At 43.1% G+C, this 20,550-nt stretch overlaps 1 protein-coding gene across 3 annotated transcripts in view; it reads left to right on the top strand.

The window, feature by feature from the left end:
• LOC118166157 (ADP-ribosyl cyclase/cyclic ADP-ribose hydrolase 2-like) overlaps window positions 1-20,550 on the top strand; it is a 53,894-nt gene that overhangs the window by 13,298 nt on the left and 20,046 nt on the right. The window contains exon 1 of one of the 3 annotated variants that reach the window (XM_035324825.1): window positions 17,470-18,019. The exons of the other annotated variants lie outside the window; for them this stretch is intronic. Coding sequence (XP_035180716.1) covers window positions 17,793-18,019 — 227 coding nt within the window. The 5' untranslated portion in view covers window positions 17,470-17,792. Of the gene's footprint in view, window positions 1-17,469; window positions 18,020-20,550 lie in introns of those variants that run through there. 3 annotated transcript variants of the gene reach the window in all.

The raw sequence follows: 20,550 nt of genomic DNA, 5'->3' as shown, positions 1-20,550 counted from the left end.
AGGCATTTGTTTGTTATTGGATACCACTTGCATAGGGGATTAAACAGGGTTTCCTCGTTCTGTCAGTGAACGATAAGGCATTTGTTCATAGGTGTCAAGGACTTGGCTGTTATCATCCTCCTCAGGAAAAGTTTCCTTGCTTCTTTTCTTTCTGAGCCGCAGATTCTCTCTTGTATGCATGGCAATGCAATAGGTTTAATATGCTTCATATCTATGCTATCCCTGATCAAGACAGACCTTCCCAATCTGCATGCTAAAAATTATTGCAGCTCTCTGAAATTTAAATATCTGAAATACTTAACACGAATGAATACTTACACTCTTCCCCAAATTAATTCTCTGCAACAAATAACATCTTCATTGAAATTAGCCACCCTTTCCGAAAGAGCCTTAAACAGGTGTTAGATAGGTCATTTGATGATTATCTTCTAGATCTGTTTTCTTTGTAGATGGATTCTCCTTCTCTGATGGTCCGTTAGCTGACATGGAGACAGTTTGGTCAGTAGTGGCATTACTGTTAAGAGCATATATCTTAGCACAAGGATGTTTAAGGAATCTAAAAGTGCACAAGTCCATGGCACCTGATGAGATACATCTGTGGGCCCCGAAGGAACTGGTGGATGTGGTTGCTAAGCCACTATCCATCATAAGTGATAGGTTGTGGCAATCTGTTGAAGTTCCCACTGACTGGAAGAGGGGTAACATAACCCCCATTTTTAAACAGGGGAAAAAAAGGAAGACACGGGGATCTACAGGCCAGTCAGTCTCACCTCTGTACTCGGCAAGATCATGGAGCAGATCCTCCTGGAAACTGTGCTGAGGCACCATGCTGAGGAAAAGGACCTGGGGATGTTGGTTGATGATAAACGCATTGTGAGCTGGCAATGTGCGCTTGCAGCCTAGAAAGCCAACTGCATTAAATGTAGTGTGACCAGCAGGTCGAGGGAGGTGATTCTCCCCCTCTGCTCTGCTCTCGTGAGACCCTACCTGGAGCCCTGCATTCAGCTCTGGGGCCCCCAGCACAAGAAGGACATGGACGTATGAGAATGAGTCCAGAGGAGGGCCACAAGGATGATCAAGGGGCTGGAGCACCTGTCCCATGAAGTCAGGCTGAGGGAGTTGGGGTTGTTCAGCCTGGAAAAGAGAAGGCTCTGGGGAGACCTTACAGCGGCCTGCCAGTACCCAAAAGGGGCTACAGGAAAGCTGGGGAGGGACTCTTTGTCAGGGAGTGCAGTGATAGGTCAGGGGTGATGGCTTTAAACTAAAAGAAGATAGGTTTAGATAAGGCATTAGGAAGAAATTATCCACTATGAGGGCAGTGAGGCCCTGGAACAGGCTGCTCAGAGAAGCTGTGGATATCCTATCCCTGGAGGTGTTCAAGGCCAGGCTGGATGGGGCTTTGGGCAACCTGGTCTGGTGAGAGGTGTCCCTGCCCATGGCTGGGGGTTGGAACAAGATGATCTTTAAGGTCCCATCCAACCCAAATCACTTTATGATCCTATGGTTTCATGATACCTATTAAGAAAAGGCATTGAGTGTACACATATGACATTTTCATACCTCAGTAATAAATACTGACAGCAGGCATGCAGGCTGCATTGCATCCCCTTTCACTATGGCTGTTTGCTATTACAATGCTGATAGCTGGCTTCTCATCCTCTAGGGCTTAATGTCCTGAGCTAAGAAACACCAGTTGTACAAGAGACTTTTTGTCACCACAGCTCCTGTTACATCGGCGTTCCAGAGGAGAGTGCTGTGGCAGAGGGGTGGCCTAGGAGGTGCTGTGGTTTGCTTGGAGCTTCTTGGGTGGTGATAGTGCCCCTTAACTCCTCTCCAGGTTTGAACTGTATTCCTGATGAGCCAAAATTCAGGCTTATTTTTTGACTTGACACCCGATTTGATGAAAACATGCAAGTAAAACGACGCCCACTAGATGGCAGAGATGATTTACAAACATAAGCTGAAAGGAAGCGTAATGCAACTATTAGTGGTGGTATTTATTACTTGCGTTTTTGCAAGGAGTCTTAGAAATGGATCCAGATCCTGTTGTATCAAGCACTCTAAAAATATAGACTTCTAGGACTGCTGCTCTCTAGAAGAGCTCTATACATTTCTCAGGCATAAGCCAGGTATGGTATATGGACATGGAGCAATAAGGAGGCTCAGGTAGCATGGACAAACAATGTAGAAAGAAGTGTTCCCAGGGTCCTGCACACAGATACCCTATTTATAAAGTCATGACAGCTAAAGGGAATCTGGTGGCAAGCGCTTATAAAGAAACTTCTAGCTTATCACTTGGACTGCAGACTTCATCTTTGGCAACAAACCTCTGGTATTTAAAAGAATCCTAACTCAGCCTTGTGCTGTGAACATCCTGTTTGTTTTCTTTTCTTCAGATCTGCACCACCAGCACAAAGAAGACCTATATCTTCAGACAGAGGAGGCAGCTGGAACAAGCTCATGTTTGTTTCTCTTGTAGGCTTTTTGTTCAGATCTGCTTCAGAGTACTGAGATAATCAACTGAATCCATATTCTCTATGGTCTTAGCTGGCTATAAATTTGGCTTTAATTAATTTCTAACTGCAATTTCACCCTACTTCTGTGACTGGCAAACTTTCATATTAAAACCCTGCATAATTCTATCTAGATACCATCTACTAATAGCATAAAAAAAAAAAAATCTGCTGCTAGAAAGCCTCACCCTTCATCTCCTTTTCTTGAACAGAAGAAATCCATTGCTGTTTCATCTTATCCCAATCCTCCAGAATGAAACTGAGAATAATACTTTCTCTCTGTTCATAGACTTCACAAAGAAAACCTAAACAATGCCTATCATACATCTCCCAAACAACTAAATCCCACTATTTTGGCCTTGAAAACTACGCTTTGAGAAAGGGAAGTGGGAGCAGGAAGTATGAGTTCAGATGCTCACTTGGTACAAAATATAATAAGTGAGACAGTGGAAAAATTAAACTCATTTTCATAGTCTAGTATTTGAGCCAAACTTAACTGAAACTGTTATACATGTGATAGTTACAGAATATGCAAGCCACACATACTCTGTTTACCCATTTACTATGTACTGTCAATTGCTTTGTCACCCCCACAGCTGTTCCTCAGCTGGCTATCTCCCTGCCACTGGATAACGGGTAATATGGTCAGCAGTACCAGGTCTAGAAGGCTCCATAGGTTTTCTAGCACAATGCGATTAGCATATCCAATTCAGACAAGAACCTGTCAAGTCAGATATTTGTCTGCTTTCAGTGGACTCAGTGTGTTCTAGAATAGATTGAGAAGAAAGCAGCTGTCATCTTGAAGGTCTCTTGAGTTACTTCTGTGGGTTATCCAAGTGTTCCAGATGGATGTTCATCTAAATTAGGACATCCAGCTATTAAGATGACACATAAATCTCTGGAAAAAAATAGTTGTTATTTTGGAAAATAATTGGAATTTTGTTGCACGTTCTCTGTTAGCTTCTGTGTTATTTATTTGTGTTTGTATTAGCTAATTGCTAAGAACTTGGGATAGAATGTTCCTGTTATCTCAGTGTTTCTGATTTAGGACTTTGTAGTAGATTTGCATCCTTTTGGTCCCTGGTACAACTATATCAGGTTAAATGTTTGAAAGATACTATTTGAAATATGTTGCTGTTGCTTATTTGTCTGGTTTCCATTCCCGTAATAATCTTTAAATTGGTTCCTGTGCAAATCCATTTATACTACATACAGAGTTGCATTTGCCGGTGTTAGAGTTGGATTAGGGCTCCAGCTCAAAGCATTCTTGTGTTTCAGAAACTTGCAAAATGACTGACATCAGGCTATAAAGTGCATGAGAGACTCACAGGCGTCCAAGCCACCTTTGGTCTAGTGTTGTCCTGCCCGCTGACCAGTGTACTTTGGTGTAGAGGGGATTCAGAGAGTAACTAAATATCATTAGCAAGACATACGCCTCTAAAGCAACTGCCACCCACAAGCTAAGCGTCCCCACTGGCCAACTTTTGCCTTCTGGCCCATGTGAGCTCTGCAGCCTCCAGACGCTATCAATTTCAGCAGTGCAAACATGACTGGCAGTTATGCATGGTACCAAACACACTGCAGGAAGTGATAAATAATTCTGTTTTAAAACTTGCAGGATGCATAGCAGGATAGATTCAAGGCAAATGACTTGAGGTTATTTACTGTTTAATCCTATATCGAGACCAACATACCCAGAAAGCTCTCACAGTGTTTTCTGATTTCTGATATTCTTTCCTCCTTTCCCATTACATCGACTCAGCAGCAAAGCCAGCATTTTACTTTTCCCAATATCTTTTGAATAAAGTGCTTCAAGCTTGCAGGAAAAGCTTGGGAAGATCTGTAAAGTTTTTTAGCTCACCAACTAATATAGCTGGGAAAAGAAGGCAAAATTTTAGATACGTAGTGTTCCTCAGATCTTAAAGGCAGCAGATGTCAGGCTGAGTATGGATCAGTTCTGAGTTTAACTTAATTTTTTTAATTAGTGTGAAAGAGCAGTGCAGCTAGCATCTCTGAAGCAGCAGGGCAAAAAGCAAAACAAGAAACAGTAAGGTCAGTTGTTAACAAAAAGTAAGCAAGAGAATCCCTTCTCTCTTTTTTTCTGTTTCTACAACTACACAGTATGCAAATAGTGCTATTTACACATATATTTTACACGTATGTGGTGAGAATGAGGCCTGTCTGTGCTTTGTCTTAACACTTGGTAAATGCTGTGATTTGCAATGTCTCCTGTAAAGGCTGTGGCACATTTGGAGGAATCATGTCTAAATGCCTGCTAATGCTCAACAAGGTGGACCAAGTACAGATTCAAAATGTTTTGACAGATTCAAAATGTTTTGTTCATTGATATTTGTACTAGCAGTACTGCAAATACAGCTGTCTGCAGACATGAATTCAGGTCTGGAACTGAATTTCAAGGGGGAAAATGCTGCAAGGGGGAAAATGCTTCAAGGGAAGAAATGTTTCATATGAAAACGTTGTTTGTATCACTTCATTTTGAATCCCGTTTGATACCACAATTCTGTTTAGATGTGTCAATACCCAACTACTCCTAGCAAATGAAAGCCTCATGCGCAATAGCATTACGGGGTGCTTTGCATTTTCACAGACAGACCTGTGGAATCTACTGATACTAAATATTTCATATCTTCACCCATTTTGTGGACCACAAAAACTCAGTTATGTCACGCTCTTCATCCCTGTATGCAAATAAATATAATCTCCCTTTCACTAACCTATTTTTGTTTCTGCTGCATGTGTTCATGTCACTGTGTCTGACAAAAGCAGAACTCTGATTCAGAATAACTTATTTTTTCAGCATGTATGTGCATGCACATGTATACATCTACTCATGCCCACTCTGTCTACTTTTGCAAACTCTTGAGTGCTTTGGAGTATGCGTTAATGAGAATAAAGCAAGGACAACTTGTTCACCTCTCTGCCCTTTTAATACTGCGGGTGTTTATTTTTGTCGTGTTGGCCTGACAAGATATTCAGCTGACACATCTGTGCTTTCAATCAGCAATCTCAAATGTAGTGAAACTTCCACTGAAACCTCAAGAAGTTGCATAGTACCCAGTTGTTCAAAGGAAGGTAACTTCTATGATAGTTTTCTTTAAAACTAGATTTGCTAAAAATAATTCCGATGTATTCTGCTTCAACAAGAGAGTGTAAGTTGGAAGAAGGGCGCTTTTTACAGACGAGAAATTTGGTTTAAAATAGCTCAGTATGGGGAGGCATGGCATCTTAATTTAGGCAAATGCTAGGGTGGTTCAAGCAGCTTACAGGGTTTTTCTGATTTTCAGGTTTTTCCTAATTCCAGCTTCTGCCCAGTCTAAATGTACTTGTCATTGTATTTAAGAAATGAAGAATATAATTTGCTGATTTTTGCAGGTAGCTGAGTTCCTGTAGTTCCCTGTGAATCACAAAGAGACTCCGTCACCCCACTACAGCTCAAGGGCAGGCTGGCAGGCAGAGGGGCTGAGGAAACTGGGGCCTGGGAGCACAGCACAGACCCTGCCCTCACACCGTGCCAGAGCATCCACCTTAGCTGGGCAGCCCCCTCATCACCTGCCTTCTGCTCTCTTTCCTGCCATCTGCAGCAAAGGTGAATCTGGTCTCAGTTCAGATGAGTTACTTCGTATTTTTGGCAGAACATGAGTGAAAAAGTATGACATTGGACATTTAATAAAAGGAAAAAGAAGCAGGAAATTATATTTTATAATAATATGCATTTCCTTTAGGTAATAGCTACTAAAGTAAAGTAATTAGTCCTTTATTTGTGACTAGGAATACCTCCACTTGATGCTTTGGTAAACTCCCAAAGTGCAGACAGAAGGGATCCTCCCGAACCATATGTCTGGAGTAACTTGAGTTACGGCATCAGTTACAGTAACTAACAAAGTAATTGTGTTTGCCTGGGCATCTGTTAGTGAATATACATTATATAGTCTGATATCAGGTACTGAGAAGTGCTTCAATTAATAATTAACAAGGAATTTCAGGTATTGCAGGTGTAAACCAGGATGATAAGTCAAGAATTTGGCAAACACGGGACCACCAAACTGTAGGAAGACTTTTTTTCCTGTTTGCAACAGGTAGTCAAGAGAGATGTGCTAGGAAAATGGCTGGTGTTGTGTATTCCTCACTAAGTTAGGGTAACAATGTAGAACAACTCCTTACATCACACTCTGCTGTTCTGAGCAGAAGTAGCTATTCCTTCCAAATTTTAGTCTTGCAGTCTCAAACCACAGCTGTAAGGCATGCTGGACTATGTATGCCATGCTTCATTCTTACTTTTCCCTCTAGTTTAATGAAAGATGACAGAAAATCCGGAGTTAGTGTTTCCTTGACGAAGAATAAAGTCACTTGACTGTCACCTTGAACTTTTTGTCACCACTGCCCATAAGCATGGGTTTAAATAAAAGAAGGAAAGAGAGATTAAAAGCAAAGTATATGGCATGTATTATACAAAAAGAATCTACAGTAAGACACAGTAAGAATAACCAGTAAACACGGCACAGCATCAAATCCTGGACAAATATTTAAACACATATTTACAAAAGCATATTTTACAAAATAGCTTGCAACCAGTAAAGATCTTGTTTTTCAGGTTTCAAGTTTTTCTTTCACATGGATCCCTTCCAAGTGGCAGACCTACTCCCTATAGTTTTCTGGGGGGAGAATTCTGCAATTTATACAATCCTGTGCCTGCCTAACATACCTTTATATCAACTTTGTTCTGTTGGCCGCCTCAGTGGATGGTAGCCAGCTGGGTACTTTGTGCCAGAATGTGTGAGCAGCATAATAATTAGTACTGGTCAGAAAACAAGCACTTGAAAGTTGGTGAGATTGCTCCATTTGTCTTCACTCTGCACTAAGCTAAACTTTGAAAAGTAAAAGCAGAAAAAAGTACAGCAAGCTCATCAGACTGTTAAGTAGCCCCAAGCTAGATGCCTGCTCACACAATCAGAAGATCCCTAACTCCTGGATGATAGTTTTGGTATAGCTCTCAGTTTCTTGAAATCCCTTATATTGTAGCTGTTCAATTTTGTATAAATTAAACATTTCTTGGGTAAAAAAATATTTTCTCAATAGCTTGATTCATGCTGAATGAAAATTCATTAAACTTGCATCTCCCACTCTGCAGACCAGTGCTTTAAACACTATATTCTTGAATGTATTTTCAAAAAAAATAATCTAGACCATTATTTTCTGATATGGATAAGTAGAAAGCTCTATCGAAAGAGGTGAAGATGATACAGAAGAATGATTTGTTTCCTCATACTGTTCTGGAGCTACTCCACAGGTCATGTGTCCACTCCACCAGCAATGTGTATGTATGCAGGGGATTTCTTAGTGTATTGCACAAGCCCTAACTATTAATTTCTTTTGTTACAAACCTGCCATTTTGTCTGCAAAAGAAATTGTAAAACTGAAAAATGCGAAAAGCAGCACTGGTGACAGCAGGAAATTCTCCAGGCAGCAGAAAAGCTTATGAAGCACCTGTAAAAGTGCCAAGCTTTCAAAGTGAAGGGGAAGAAGCAGATGGCCTGACACTCAGGAGAGCTGGCAAGGGAAACCAACACAGACATGGGAGGAAGAAGCTTGGTCTAAAGGGAGAAAGCTGTTTAGACCCTTTGAAATCTTTGATCGCAATAGACAAAGAAAAATGTTGGTCATTAGCGCCTGTTACCCTGCCTCACCCTGAACATACAGCCCCAGCTGTCGTGACTCCAACTGGCTACAAGCGAACTCACGCAGCAACAAGTAAAGAAATGATCACTGATCACACACTGGGAAGGAAATAGAGTATGCTGTGTTATCAAAGAATAGCTATTCCCAAACATTCCTCCCCAGAATGTCAGCTTTAAATACACTTCCCATCGTAACAATGTTAATTTGTAAGGCAGTCAGAACTGTAGCACAGTTTGAAACATGGAGCTGCAGAACAGATGCCATGACTTCTGAGAAAGAGCGGAGTACATCTACATTCTTGTCAGTCTATCTCACCGGATATTTAATGCTGCTGAATAAATCTGAGAGCCCATAAATCACGTCCTAGGAAGAAGCAGCTTAAAACTGAGTAGTTCCAGTGCCACTTTGGTAGAGTACAACACTAAGGGAAAAAGCGGGCCACTAAATTTAGGATCTTAAGCTCTGTTATAAGGCCTGAAAAGCACTCATCCCTTATGCTATCTCTGTAGTCTCCTTTGAAACACTAACATGAAAAGATCAGAGCTAGTATTCTATGCAGCGTTTAGGAGGAGTTTCCTTATCAGAAATGTTTTTAGAAAAAATAACATATCCACAACTAAAAGAGCCTTTCAAAACATCCCTGAATTATTACTTTGAACTGCAGAAGAACTTCACAGGAAAACAAACAGCAATGATTTCCCATACAAACAAACCTTACCTATGTGGGCAATTAGAAAGGTTTGGAAAAGTTATTTGCTAATAAGGAAAATTTAGCACTTACTGATAAAAGTTTTATCTTCCATACTAATACATGATGCGTGATGAGGGGAAGACATTTGGCTTCCTTTATTTTTCTGTTAGCTTCCCTCTGAGAGTAAGGACATTTGGAAGGGTAGAATAGGGTGAGATGGAGATTGTATCCTCAGACTCAAAGGGAACTGAAGAGCCCACAACCATTTCTGCTTTAATAAATCAGTTTAAATGGAAATCAATTGAAAAAAGAAGATAGGGATCGATCCTTTCACAGCCATGCTGTAGCTGTTTAATCTCAATTCTTCCAAAAATAGTTATCTAAGAGGACATATTTCCTAAAATATTTTTGAAATGACTGATGGATGGATGTCAGAAACTTTACTGTACAAGTCTGAATGTCATGAATGTCCGTGAGACACTTTTGTATGCTATAGCAACAAATCTTCCAAAACAAGATCGATGAAACTATTCAGAAAGGATAGATTTTTTTTCCACCATGTAAAGGGGCATTTTAGAGAAGACAAAGCAAAGCTCTTTTTCAGAAACGCACAATGAAAAAACTAGGGATGATTTTAAAATGCACAACAAGCGAAATTCTCTTTAAACATCAAAAAAATCACCATGAAGATGATCAAACAGTGGAGCAGCATGCCGAGAGAGGTTCTGGATTCTCCATCTCTGGAGGCTTTCAAAGCTCCACTAGAAAATGCCCTGAGCAATCTAATGCAAGCTTGAGGTTAAACATGAGTTGAGCAAATGGTGAGACCAGGTGACCTGCAGAAGTCCCTTCCAACCCCCATTGTTCAATGATGCTGTGAGTTTTCCAAAAACAGCAGTCACTGAATGTTTTTTTTTTTTTTTTTTGTTTTTTTTTTTTTTTTGTTTTTTTTTGTTTTTTGTTTTTTTTTTCTGGAAAGGCCTGTCATACATAGTACTACCCCCTTTTTGTTTTCATAATACAAATGCCTAACTGGCAAGACAGCTTTATTTTTATAACATATTTAGCTGTCCGTAGATTTTTAGCAATCACTCATACTGGGTGTGTTCATTTCAAAACCTGACAGCTAACGTGTTTATCAAGGACATTGCAAATTCTAATTTAAGCAGCACAAATAATATTCCGCAACATGTTGCATTCACAGTCAACCTTAAGCTACCTGAAGATCTGCCTTTATACATAACTGATTTCAGGTATTGTCTTCAAGGAAAGATTAGCTAGATTTCCATCGGTATTGTTCCCTAAATCCTGGTATCTTTGGAAACCTATCTGATAAAGTTATTTACTTCCATTACATATTCATTATAAAGCATAAAGATCTGGCCGTATTCTGCAAGTATTATCACAAAATCAGAGAATCATACTGTTTGTCAGGGCCTCTCAAAGGCAATAGCAGCTTTGCGGTGACATAAGCCAGCTTGCCCTTGCTTTGAGGCTAGGTCTCCTGCCCCACTGAGCAGCAGGTCCTATTTTCCTTGGTGTTCCTCCTACTGCGGATGTGCCCGTGGAAGCCCTTCTTACATCACCCTTCCACATCTCACTAGTTTTAACTTCAGTTCATGTTTGGCTCTCTGAACGCCTTCCCTGCATGTCCGTGTCAGAGGTGAGTGCTGGATCCAGCAGCCCCAAAGAGGCGAGGCTGCAGCCACTCCATGTCAGCATGTGCAGGATGGCGGCCTGCTAGGGAGAATATGTGTACAAGTACATGTGTACGACATGAATTCCTTCAACAGCAGGCCTCAGAAGGCTAACCAGTAGCTGGCCCTTGGATCCCAGTCTCCCCAGTTGCTGGCACCTGGACATAGGAGTCCCCAGGGCTGCAGGCCTACTCGTACTTTGCTGGGGCAGCCCTGGGAGGAACAAGGGAGTTGATCCTCAGGAGTCCCTGCTTTGTGTTCCTGCCTGCCTTTGTGTCCCTGTGCTCCTCCAAGGCTTGTGCAGGTGGGCCTTCCATGAGCTGATAGGCTTGGGAGGAGCTGGGAAGGGAATTATTTGGGATTCCCCTCCCACCATTGTCTCTCTGACAAGAGACAATGGGCATGCAGATGAGCCTTATCACATAACCTAACAGCCTGGGCAATTAATTATTTTACATTCCTCACAGACAGTCCGTCCACCCTCTACACACTTTCTTCCAAGATTTAAGCTTAGTTAGGAGTTCCCGATTTGGCCAGGCTGGACTCCTGCCACAGCCTCAACTTCCTGCACATCTCCAGTTCTGAATCTTTCTTTCCTTCACAAGACCATTTTTCAACATTTCCTAAGTAGTCATTTCTGACTATCTGTCAGTTCTAGTCATAAAATTCGCCGCGCTGCTGATTAACATCTGGATTATTCTGATTAACATCTAGAAACACGCCTCTGACTCCGTGGGGCCAATTCATCCCTAACAAAACACGGTGAAGCTCCACTCCCCAGCTGCACCAGCTCACTGAAGGACAAGTGCTGGTGCCCAACACTAGAACATTTGACTGATGTATCCTGGGAGGTGGATTTTGCATGGACAGAGACAAAATGTACAAGTGGGGCTGACGCAGGGACTGGAGGAAGGTGGGGAACAGGGACAAGGGAGGGATGATCTCCCTGAGCAACCCCAGTAGGTCTCTTGCACCGTCCTGTGTCCATCTAAGCTCATTCTCAGTTGCACATCTGACAGGTGACATACAGATGGACCAGACTGTCCCGTGGCTCACACAGGAATGAAATAGCTTCATGCTGGTTGCCTTCAGACGTACTCCTCCCCACCCTTCAGGAGCGCATGAGTATTTTGTCTGAGAAACAAGAGGAGGAGGGAGAAATGACTGGGAGTCTATGCAAATATAGGAATGTTTTGTCTTAAAGACCTCTCCTTTTAGATGTTGCTCTGTCCTGGGCTGTTGTGTAGGCCCTTTCATGCTCTGCAGTTCAAAAACAGTGCATCAGTCTTGGGATCCCTTCAGCACTGAACCCCTCATGTGTGTGTGTCTTCATGTTTATTTACACAAAAAGCAGAAACTGATTTGATAGATTTTATTGATACTGCTTTCTCTCTTTCCTTCTCTTTATTTCTCTTCCTTCCTTCCTTCCTTCCTTCCTTTTCTCCCCTCAACTTCCCACATGCGTCTTGAGATTAGAAGAAGCCACACTGCATCTAGTCAAGTGTGTGTGTAGGGTGATGAAAAGGTCACTGGCAAAATAAGACAAAGTGGTGACATTTGGTCCTCCCACACTCTCTCGACGCATGAGAACACATAGGGAATAAATAGTACATTCCGGTCGAGAGAGCAGAATGCTTTATTGAGGAGAGGCAGGCATCGTGCTTGTCAGCATGGCTGATCTAGTATTCTCATTTCCCCCATTTAAAGCCCTCAGCAGCGTATGAAACAAAACGAGTAACTTCCATTGGAAAAACAGGCTGCTTAGAAGTGATAGAGATGAAAGAGACAGAAGGTTCCTCAGTGTGCAGAGTGCAAATAATTACTAGGTGATGTCTTTTTACAGGGTAATTTATCACACTCCAGGTATAGCAGCTTGCACCGATGGGCTTGCAGAACCCAGGGTACCACTTGTGTTTGAAGCAGGCCAGGTGACTTTGCAGTTTCAAACTTACATGCTGCAGGGGGACTAACCCCCCAAACATGCCATCAGTATGGAAGAATGTGTACAAATCCACAGCTGTTACGGTGATGGGACATGGCACTCCCTCCCCTCCCACGAAAACATGTACCACAGCAGGTGATGCCAGTGGTGTCCCTGCACACCTCTCAGCCTTCCTAGGAAAAGTGCTTGAGGGTATACTGATCGTGAGATCGTATCCTTATTTACAGCAAAAATGAGAGTGAAACAGACATATTCAGAACACCCACGGAGTGCAAAGTCAGTTTTATGAAAAATGCAGGAGTCTGGGCTTGGGAGAGCAACTTCAAAGTGCTTTCTGTCCGATGTTTCTTAAACGTAAGGATGCCTAAGATCCAATGGTGTTTCCGTTTGAACTGGTGTCCCCTGGGTGCTCAAACATGAGTGAATTAGCAAACTCAGAGGTGTCCATTAGCAACTCAGAGATAGGTTACAATTAAGACGTAACTGATTTTTCCAACTAAATAGTTCAGGGGCACCTCCTCAAACAAAATTCAGTAGCAATGAATAAATCCGCCCATACACACAACATTGTCACTTTCCAGGCCTACTAATTTCTGTATGATTGTTCAGGATGATCAGAAGAAGGGTCAGGTCTGAAACTTTATAGATTTGAAAAACTACAAGTGTCTAAAATAAAAAGGTGAAAATGCAACTAAATGCACGTGTCTTTAAATGCAGAGGTCAGTTGTCCATCTGTGTTAGCAATTGTTCAAGTGATCTTCCTAGGTCAGGTACGAATTAGATCATCATTCAAAGAAGGCAGCTATTTAACACATTGGAACAAGGTCATAAGATAAATGAATCAAACCCTCAGCTTCAGTTGCTTAGAGGAAGCAAAGTCCATCTCTACACACGCTACACGATTTAAAGTAGGACAGTGTTGTTGCTGTATGTCCTCAGAGCCCTGCGTTCTGCATGCAAACCACACCGGAAAGCCAGAAAGGCCTTAAGAATTTTCAAGTATCTTCTGTGTGCAACAAAGTAGGTAGATAAATGCATGCAATTTGTTTTCAAATAATTGAAAAAAAATGCTGAAGATAAAAAAAAAAAAAAAAAAAAAAAAAAAAAAGATGAACCATTGCAATATCAGATTGGCTGACTAAGGTATGAAATCCAGTTATCTGGTTCATCAGCTAGATTTTATATTGCACTTCAGGAGGAGCCTTGTAGTGAACTGACCTGCAGAGTTAGCAATGCCAGGACACTGTTCTGTACCTCCACACTGAGCTCTGCATCGCTTGTAAAGATGCAAAGATGCTATTGCAGAATGGTTTTGCAACCTTACAAGTGGGAAGTGGGAAGATAATTTATCTTGAGCCTGGTTTACAAATGAAAGGAGGCCTATGCAATCACTTCCTTTGCTTGTCCATTCCTCCATCTGTCAGTCCCTTCCCTCCCAAAGACTTGTGAATTTATGGGCCATTTTCAACCAAAGTCTAATGGAGTGGGCTGCAGAACTTCTGTTCTTGTTATTTTACTCATGCACATTCATCTAATTTGGATGTATTTGTTGTTGTTGTTGTTGTTGTTGTTGATTTTTTCCTGCACAGATAAGGTACCTGTTCCTGTGAATGAGAGCTACACCATCCTGTTCAGAGAAGATTAACTCCCTATTGTCTGATACTCAGACTTTAACACCCAAAAAAGTATTTTGTCATCATAACAAATCTTAAAGAACTTCCAGCAGAAGCAAATGCAGTCAGTAGAAATTTGTGTCAAGTAACAACAAACTGAGCAAGACAATAGCAACAGGCTGAACAAGGCAGCTGGATAATGGCAATCTGCTGAGAAAAAAAAAAAAAAAAAAAAAAAAAAAAAAAAACATTTGGGATAAGGGAGTGCGGGTGTTCAAACCATCTTCAGACTGCTCACCCAATAAACAAGCTCACGAGTCATTCCTGGTAGTGGATATGGCCTTTGCAGAAGACATGACTGAGGCATCTGGGTGCTGAGACACCGAGTTACAAATGCCTTTTTTGCAGCAGCGGGTGTGTGGTTGGATGGCACGCCGCTCTTCACAGCTGTCACTTTGTACTCGCTGTTCTTCTTGTCCCAGCCCATTTATCGTTTTATTTTCAGTGTTCATCTCAAACCTTCCCTAAATGTTATGACAGCAGTTACCCTGTGAAACGGGAAGCTATAAGACTAATCATTGCTATTCCCACAAAAGCCGTGAAAGGAATGATTTCTTTAATTATTGTAACAGCTTCTGCTCTTTTCAGTTCAAATTCCCTTATTCCTAATTTCTGCTGAGCACTGGCAGCTAGCAATTACAGGTGTCCACAGTGATTAGTGGCACTGCATACCACGCTATCATCCTCATCCAGTGCATTATGTTGAAATGATTCTTCATGATTCATAAACTGTGTAGCCTTTGAAGGAGCCTTTTTCCTATCATATGGAAAAATTTACTGCTAGTATATAGCTAAGCTCAATCCCACTAAAGGCAGTGGCATTGTTTCTATTTCTACCAGAGCACACCTAGACGAGAAATGGAAGCTGGTGAGGAACAGCCAGGACACAGGCAAACCACACAATCATAAGATATTTCTATCAAACTTTTTACTCACTGTGGAAGAAACAAGTTCTGGAAGCAGGTTTTAACCCCTGGCACCAAAAAGATGTACAACATATTTTTTCTTACTGATGTTTGCAGGTTAATGTTGCTTTGGACTGGTTCTGTCCACCTACTGCACACCACCTTTTATCAGCAAATGATATTTCTGCTGTGAAGGATTATTTGTGTCCTCAGCCATGTTTTGGGTGCTAGGACTATCTACAGCTGTAATTAATTTTCCTTACAGAAGACACAAATAGCCTCTAGCACACCAGTTCAAGAAGGATGCAGATCCATGGTCACTTCACTGCAATCTCAGGGGAAATCCTAAATGTGCATTTCCTTACAGTTGTGCTGGGGGTGCTCACCTCCTGATGCCCTGGTGGGATAAAGGCAGGTTAAGGTGGTCATCTTGAGGAAGCTGTTTTGAGCTTTTTGAGCTCCAGGTGGGTACCCACAAACCTGAGGGGATGCAAGGCCCTTGTAAAACACACTGCTGTTCACATCCCTTCCTCCTCCCTCACCTCACATTCTCTGTGCTCCTCTCATGCCGTCCTGTTCAGGAAATACCATTTTACCCCTCCTTTGCTAAGGCACCATTATCGTCTTACTTACTGTGGAAACCCTCTTGTGCCAGGACATCTGCAAGGCGCGAGTACATTCTCATGTTCATACCGAGAAAGAAACTACCATTTTCTGAAACACCACAAGCACTTCACTGGCCTTCCTGCTGCCCCCCCGTCTGTTTGTCGCTTTACTCAGGCTGATCAGGCTGCGAAGGCTTGCTGAAAGGAGGCTTGGCATTTCCTCCTCTGTTCCAGCCCTCCTGTAGCTCGAGGTGTCACAAAACCAACAGCAAGGACAGCTTCCAGAGAAACTGGGCCTCCACTTGCCTTATTTATTTATTCTTAATGAATCAGCATCACATCCAAACAGAAGGAAAAGTTTTTTCATATTGTTTTAAACAGTTTTAAACCTGCTTAACTGTCCCATTTGTTCTACTCTAAAAAATATTCTGATTTTAGACTTCTTGAAGATGAGTATCTCCAACACCCTGAACAAGCAGAGACTGCAATTTTATTGCATAAACTGTTCAGGATAACTAGTTGTTTTGCTCTGTTTTGTTTTTCCAGTGTGGCATTTCCTTAGCTAATGAAACTGAAGAGCAACAAGCTGGAAACATATGCACAGAAACATGAAGAGGAAAATAAAAGCAGTTGAATAACCTCTCGTGTATAATAATTTATTAAAATGTCAGAAAGTTCAAATGTGAATATCTGGCATTCGTGTTTACATTATCATCAGTGTAAACAAGGAACAAAAAAGAATAATAACTTGAGACTGCCAAAGCAAAAGCCATGTGCTTACTGAAAGGATTATGGGTGAAAAACTTCCTTTATGAGCTCGTTTGTACTTAATTGTCTCATATAGAGCTTCCTGCCCTTTTCCCAGAACCTGCAATAGGGTCCACTGAGGGCACACAAGCAGTTGGTGGATGGGCCATGGGTCATATCCTGGCAACTTTACAGAGAAATAAATTCCATTTTCCTATTCATAAATCAGATTGTTCGTATGTTTTTATAAAGTTACCAAAATAAACATTCACAATAGCTATTTAACTTTTCTCTCTAATTATCGGCTGGCAATCTTGTTTTCAGATGAAGGAAGGTGTGTGGCTGACTGGAAGCATTTTCTTGGCCACTTCTTTTCTAGCCATCACTGTTAGGAAGAGGTATGCAGCCCCAAAACTGAAATTTCAGTTCTGAGAAAAACCCTCCCAAGGTTTGCATCATTTCTCTGAAAACTGGATGGGTCAAAAATAGAAAATAATAAAAAATACAAAATCAGCTGATATATTTAAATGTTGTTTAAGAGTGAAGGGCTTGGTCAGAGCATTTCTCAGGTCTTTTGGAACTGCCTGGTCCTAGCTGAGCCGTGTCCCAAAAGCCCCTTCTTGCATTAAAGTCGATGCTTTGTTCTCAATGATTAAGGATTTGCAGTTAACATTATGCTGACATCCAGTACTTTACTTTGTTTAGATGTAGAGATTTTAGCCTTTTAATGTTGGTTTTTGAGCAGGGAAGCAGAGTTGTGTGGAGGGGGGAATAAGGGCTGAGCGCTGGCTGCTCTGGTGGATTATTCCCTAAACCTCAGACACCCCAGCGCACACACCGGCAGAAATTTGTGTGCCAGCTGAGCCCAGGCTCTCTGTAGGGACACCGAGAAAGCGTCCCGTTGGTTGCTGATGAGCTACCCCGTACTTTTATGCCTATCGAAAAGACAGTAATCGCCTCCTGTAAAAGCCTAGCGTTTAGAAACACACTTATTTCACTTTTTACTCGCACACCAGCCCAGGGCGGGTGGCCGCAAGAGGCTCTGCACCGCCACAAGGGCTCGGGGGACGCCCCGGGGAGAGGACTTCGGGCCCCACACCCCGGCGACCTCCGGGGGCGAGCCGCGCAGAGGGCGGCGAGAGGCGAGGCGGGGGCCGGCAACAACGCCCTTAAAACCAGCGGGACGGGGCCGGGGGGGCTCCAGCCTCGCTTCCCAGGGGGAGCCGGCCGGGAGGGGAGGCTTTGGCCGGCGGCTTCCCGCAGCTGCCGCTGCCCCTCAGGGCCTCCACGCCGCTGCCCCTCAGGGCCGGCCTCCCGCCGCCATGCCCGGGTCGCGGAGGCGGCAGCGCGGCGTGCTGCTGGCGGGCATCGCCCTGCTGCTGGCCGCCCTCGTCCTGGCCGTCGTGCTGGCCTCCGTCTTCATGCCAGGGAGGGAGGCGGCCGGCGGGCGGCTGCTCAGGTGGCAGGACAGGGGCACCACCAGGAACCTGCGGGAGATCGTGCTGGGGAGGTGCTACAGCTACCTGGCCGAGCGGCACCCGGCGCTGGGGTGAGTGGTGGTGGCGCGGAGCCAACCCCGACGGGCTGGGGTGGTGGGGAGCTGCAGAAGGGACGGTATTTGTAATTATCCCGGGTCAGGAGGCGCCCACGGACATGTACTGGCACCCCTTTAAAGCCAGCTGAAACTGAAGCTGGGTTGTAACAGGTTGGAGTTTGGAGGAAAAGGCAATTCGCTGTACATCTGACCTGCCCAAGGTCCTGTAGCGTGTAATGCTGCATTCACACAGCCAGAGCTACCCAGGAAGGAGGAGGTTTGTCACATACTTCTGGGATGGACGGAGATGTTAGAAGAGTGCTGGGAAATGTATTAGGGATATTAGAAACAGATGCTTTTGGCATGGGGCAAAGCCTCCGGCACAGCTTCACGAGGAGTGCTGGGAGCAGGACGGCCAGCGCGGGCAGCCCCAGGTGCCCTCACACCCTGAGCTGCTCATGGAAGAGCATTCCTTGGTCCCAGCCAGCATTTAGGGCTGAGAGCTGATTTTCTGCTCGCCAGTCCCGCAGGGAAAGGCAGAGCACGAGGTAAGGAGAGCCCTGGGTCCCCTGTGGGCAGTGGGGACGCTGAACACCTCGGGACAGGTTCCAGAGCAGCCAGGGCTTCTCATCGTTTCTTGTAGCACCAGCCACCCCGTTTGTATCTTCAGTAAGCCTCTGGTAGATGTTTCCACCACTGTGAGCCCAGTGACAAAACCATCCTGGTCTTGGGCTCCAAAACATCAATGCCACTTCTTGTGCTTGTGACACTGAGCTGATGGAAACAAAGCTTTACGTAACTTGTTGGATTTGGTCTCCTCTTCGGTTCCTCTGTTCAGGGCTGTACAAAAAAACTGATTTTCAGAATTTGGAGGGGAATGGGCAGGTGGAAAATCATGGCCTGAGCACACAGAGATTTCAGTGCATGCTTTATGTTAAACACCAGAGTAGCTGCAGTGTAGGTGAGGCGGCTTCTCTTGTAAAATAAAATGTAAAACCTCCTGAAGTCTTTGCAAAGCCACATAAAGGTTTCTAAAAGTGCACATTAACTTATTAAAGGATAGACTCTCTTTAAAATTGAAATTACTGTTTTCATTCACAAAACAGTCTAAGTCTGAACCACAAGGGAATTGTTTGTTTAAATTTGTTTTCAAGAACACTTCTGAAAAAATTGCAAACGCATGACTGTAAGTTTTCTAAAAGGTGTTTTGTTCAAGGCATAACATTTTGTGCTGTGCTTAATCCAACAATGCTTAATAGTTTCAGTGGCTTCTCTAGAGTAGGATTTTTTTTCTTTCACTTTATTAAAGAAACAATGTAAAATCTGTCCGAGAGAGCACTGAAAATTGAAAAAATATGTTCATTTACATGCACCCAGAACTCAGGAGGAACAGAGAAGTAAAACCTAGGTGCTGCCTTTTCTGGGTACCTAACCTCATATTCCCCGTTTCTGGTCCTGCTCAGTGTATGTTGTAATGTAACTAGCTGCTTTTATCGCTGGCACTTCCTGATAATAAAGCCAGTGCCTTTAGGACACATCAGAGAGCCCTCTGTCTTTCATCCCATGCTCTTTCATCACTAATGTAGGCCTTGGATCTTCCGTTGCGTGGGATCTTTGGTGCACTTAATCAAAGAAACGGAGTAGGAACATGGAACTGAAGAAGCTCGGGCACACTTGTAAGCTGCTCAAGCTGTGTCCTGTACTCAGCTAGGTGTTTTGTAGCCTTAGGCTACTTCTGCTACGGGAACCTCACTGCCATGGTTAGAAATCTGTTTTCCTTGTAAATCTGTTCATAGTCGGTTCGTGCCCTTTTAATCTAACACCAACATGCACATTTCTTTAAAAAGCTCTGCTTTTAGTAAACTCGTGTATGTTTTTTCATGCTTTAACTTTTTTATACCAGAGCCATTGACATCTAAGTTACGTCTTTGACAACGTTCTCAGTTTTTTGAAAGTAGCAGTCTGTTCATTGGAGTAGTTAGAAAGCGTGGCTATTGCTATATTTTGGAGTGCTGTATTCTGAAATTGTAATAGCTGTTTGGTTTTGGAAAAAAAGGGGCATTGTTGACAGAGTAAGATGGGTTTTATAATTTCTGGGCTTCACAGATGGGGGCCATGAGTCTATAGTCACCACTTGGCTCTGCTTTTGCAAACGCGTGCTATAATGTGGCAGGGCCATGGACATGCCACCAAGGAATGACACCTGCACCACTGGGGCTGCTTTAATCCTAGAGGTGCCTTTTGCACAGCCTCTCACATTGGTGGAGCTCTGGACACAGCACAGTCAGCTGGCTCCCTTTGTGCTCTTGTCTTTTCTGATTAGAAGCCGGGCCTGGAGCCAACGTCAGTGAGGTTCCTGGAAGGACTGTTGCTGTCTGTGGTATGGGTTTATAAGCACCTCATACGCAATCAGATTTTATCCCATTGATTTGCATATTCTCCAGAACCATAAAAACATTCAGGCACTGTATTTATTGCAGTTGCTTGCTAAAGAGCCACTCCTAAGTACTTCATACAGCACCTCTTGGTGATAAGGCTGTGTAACT

The sequence above is a fragment of the Oxyura jamaicensis genome, chromosome 4 (assembly GCF_011077185.1).
Source record: "Oxyura jamaicensis isolate SHBP4307 breed ruddy duck chromosome 4, BPBGC_Ojam_1.0, whole genome shotgun sequence".
In the NCBI taxonomy this organism is placed as follows: Eukaryota; Metazoa; Chordata; class Aves; order Anseriformes; family Anatidae; genus Oxyura; species Oxyura jamaicensis.
The sequence above is the reverse complement of the archived record's forward strand: the minus strand, read 5'-3'. Positions and strand labels throughout refer to the sequence as shown.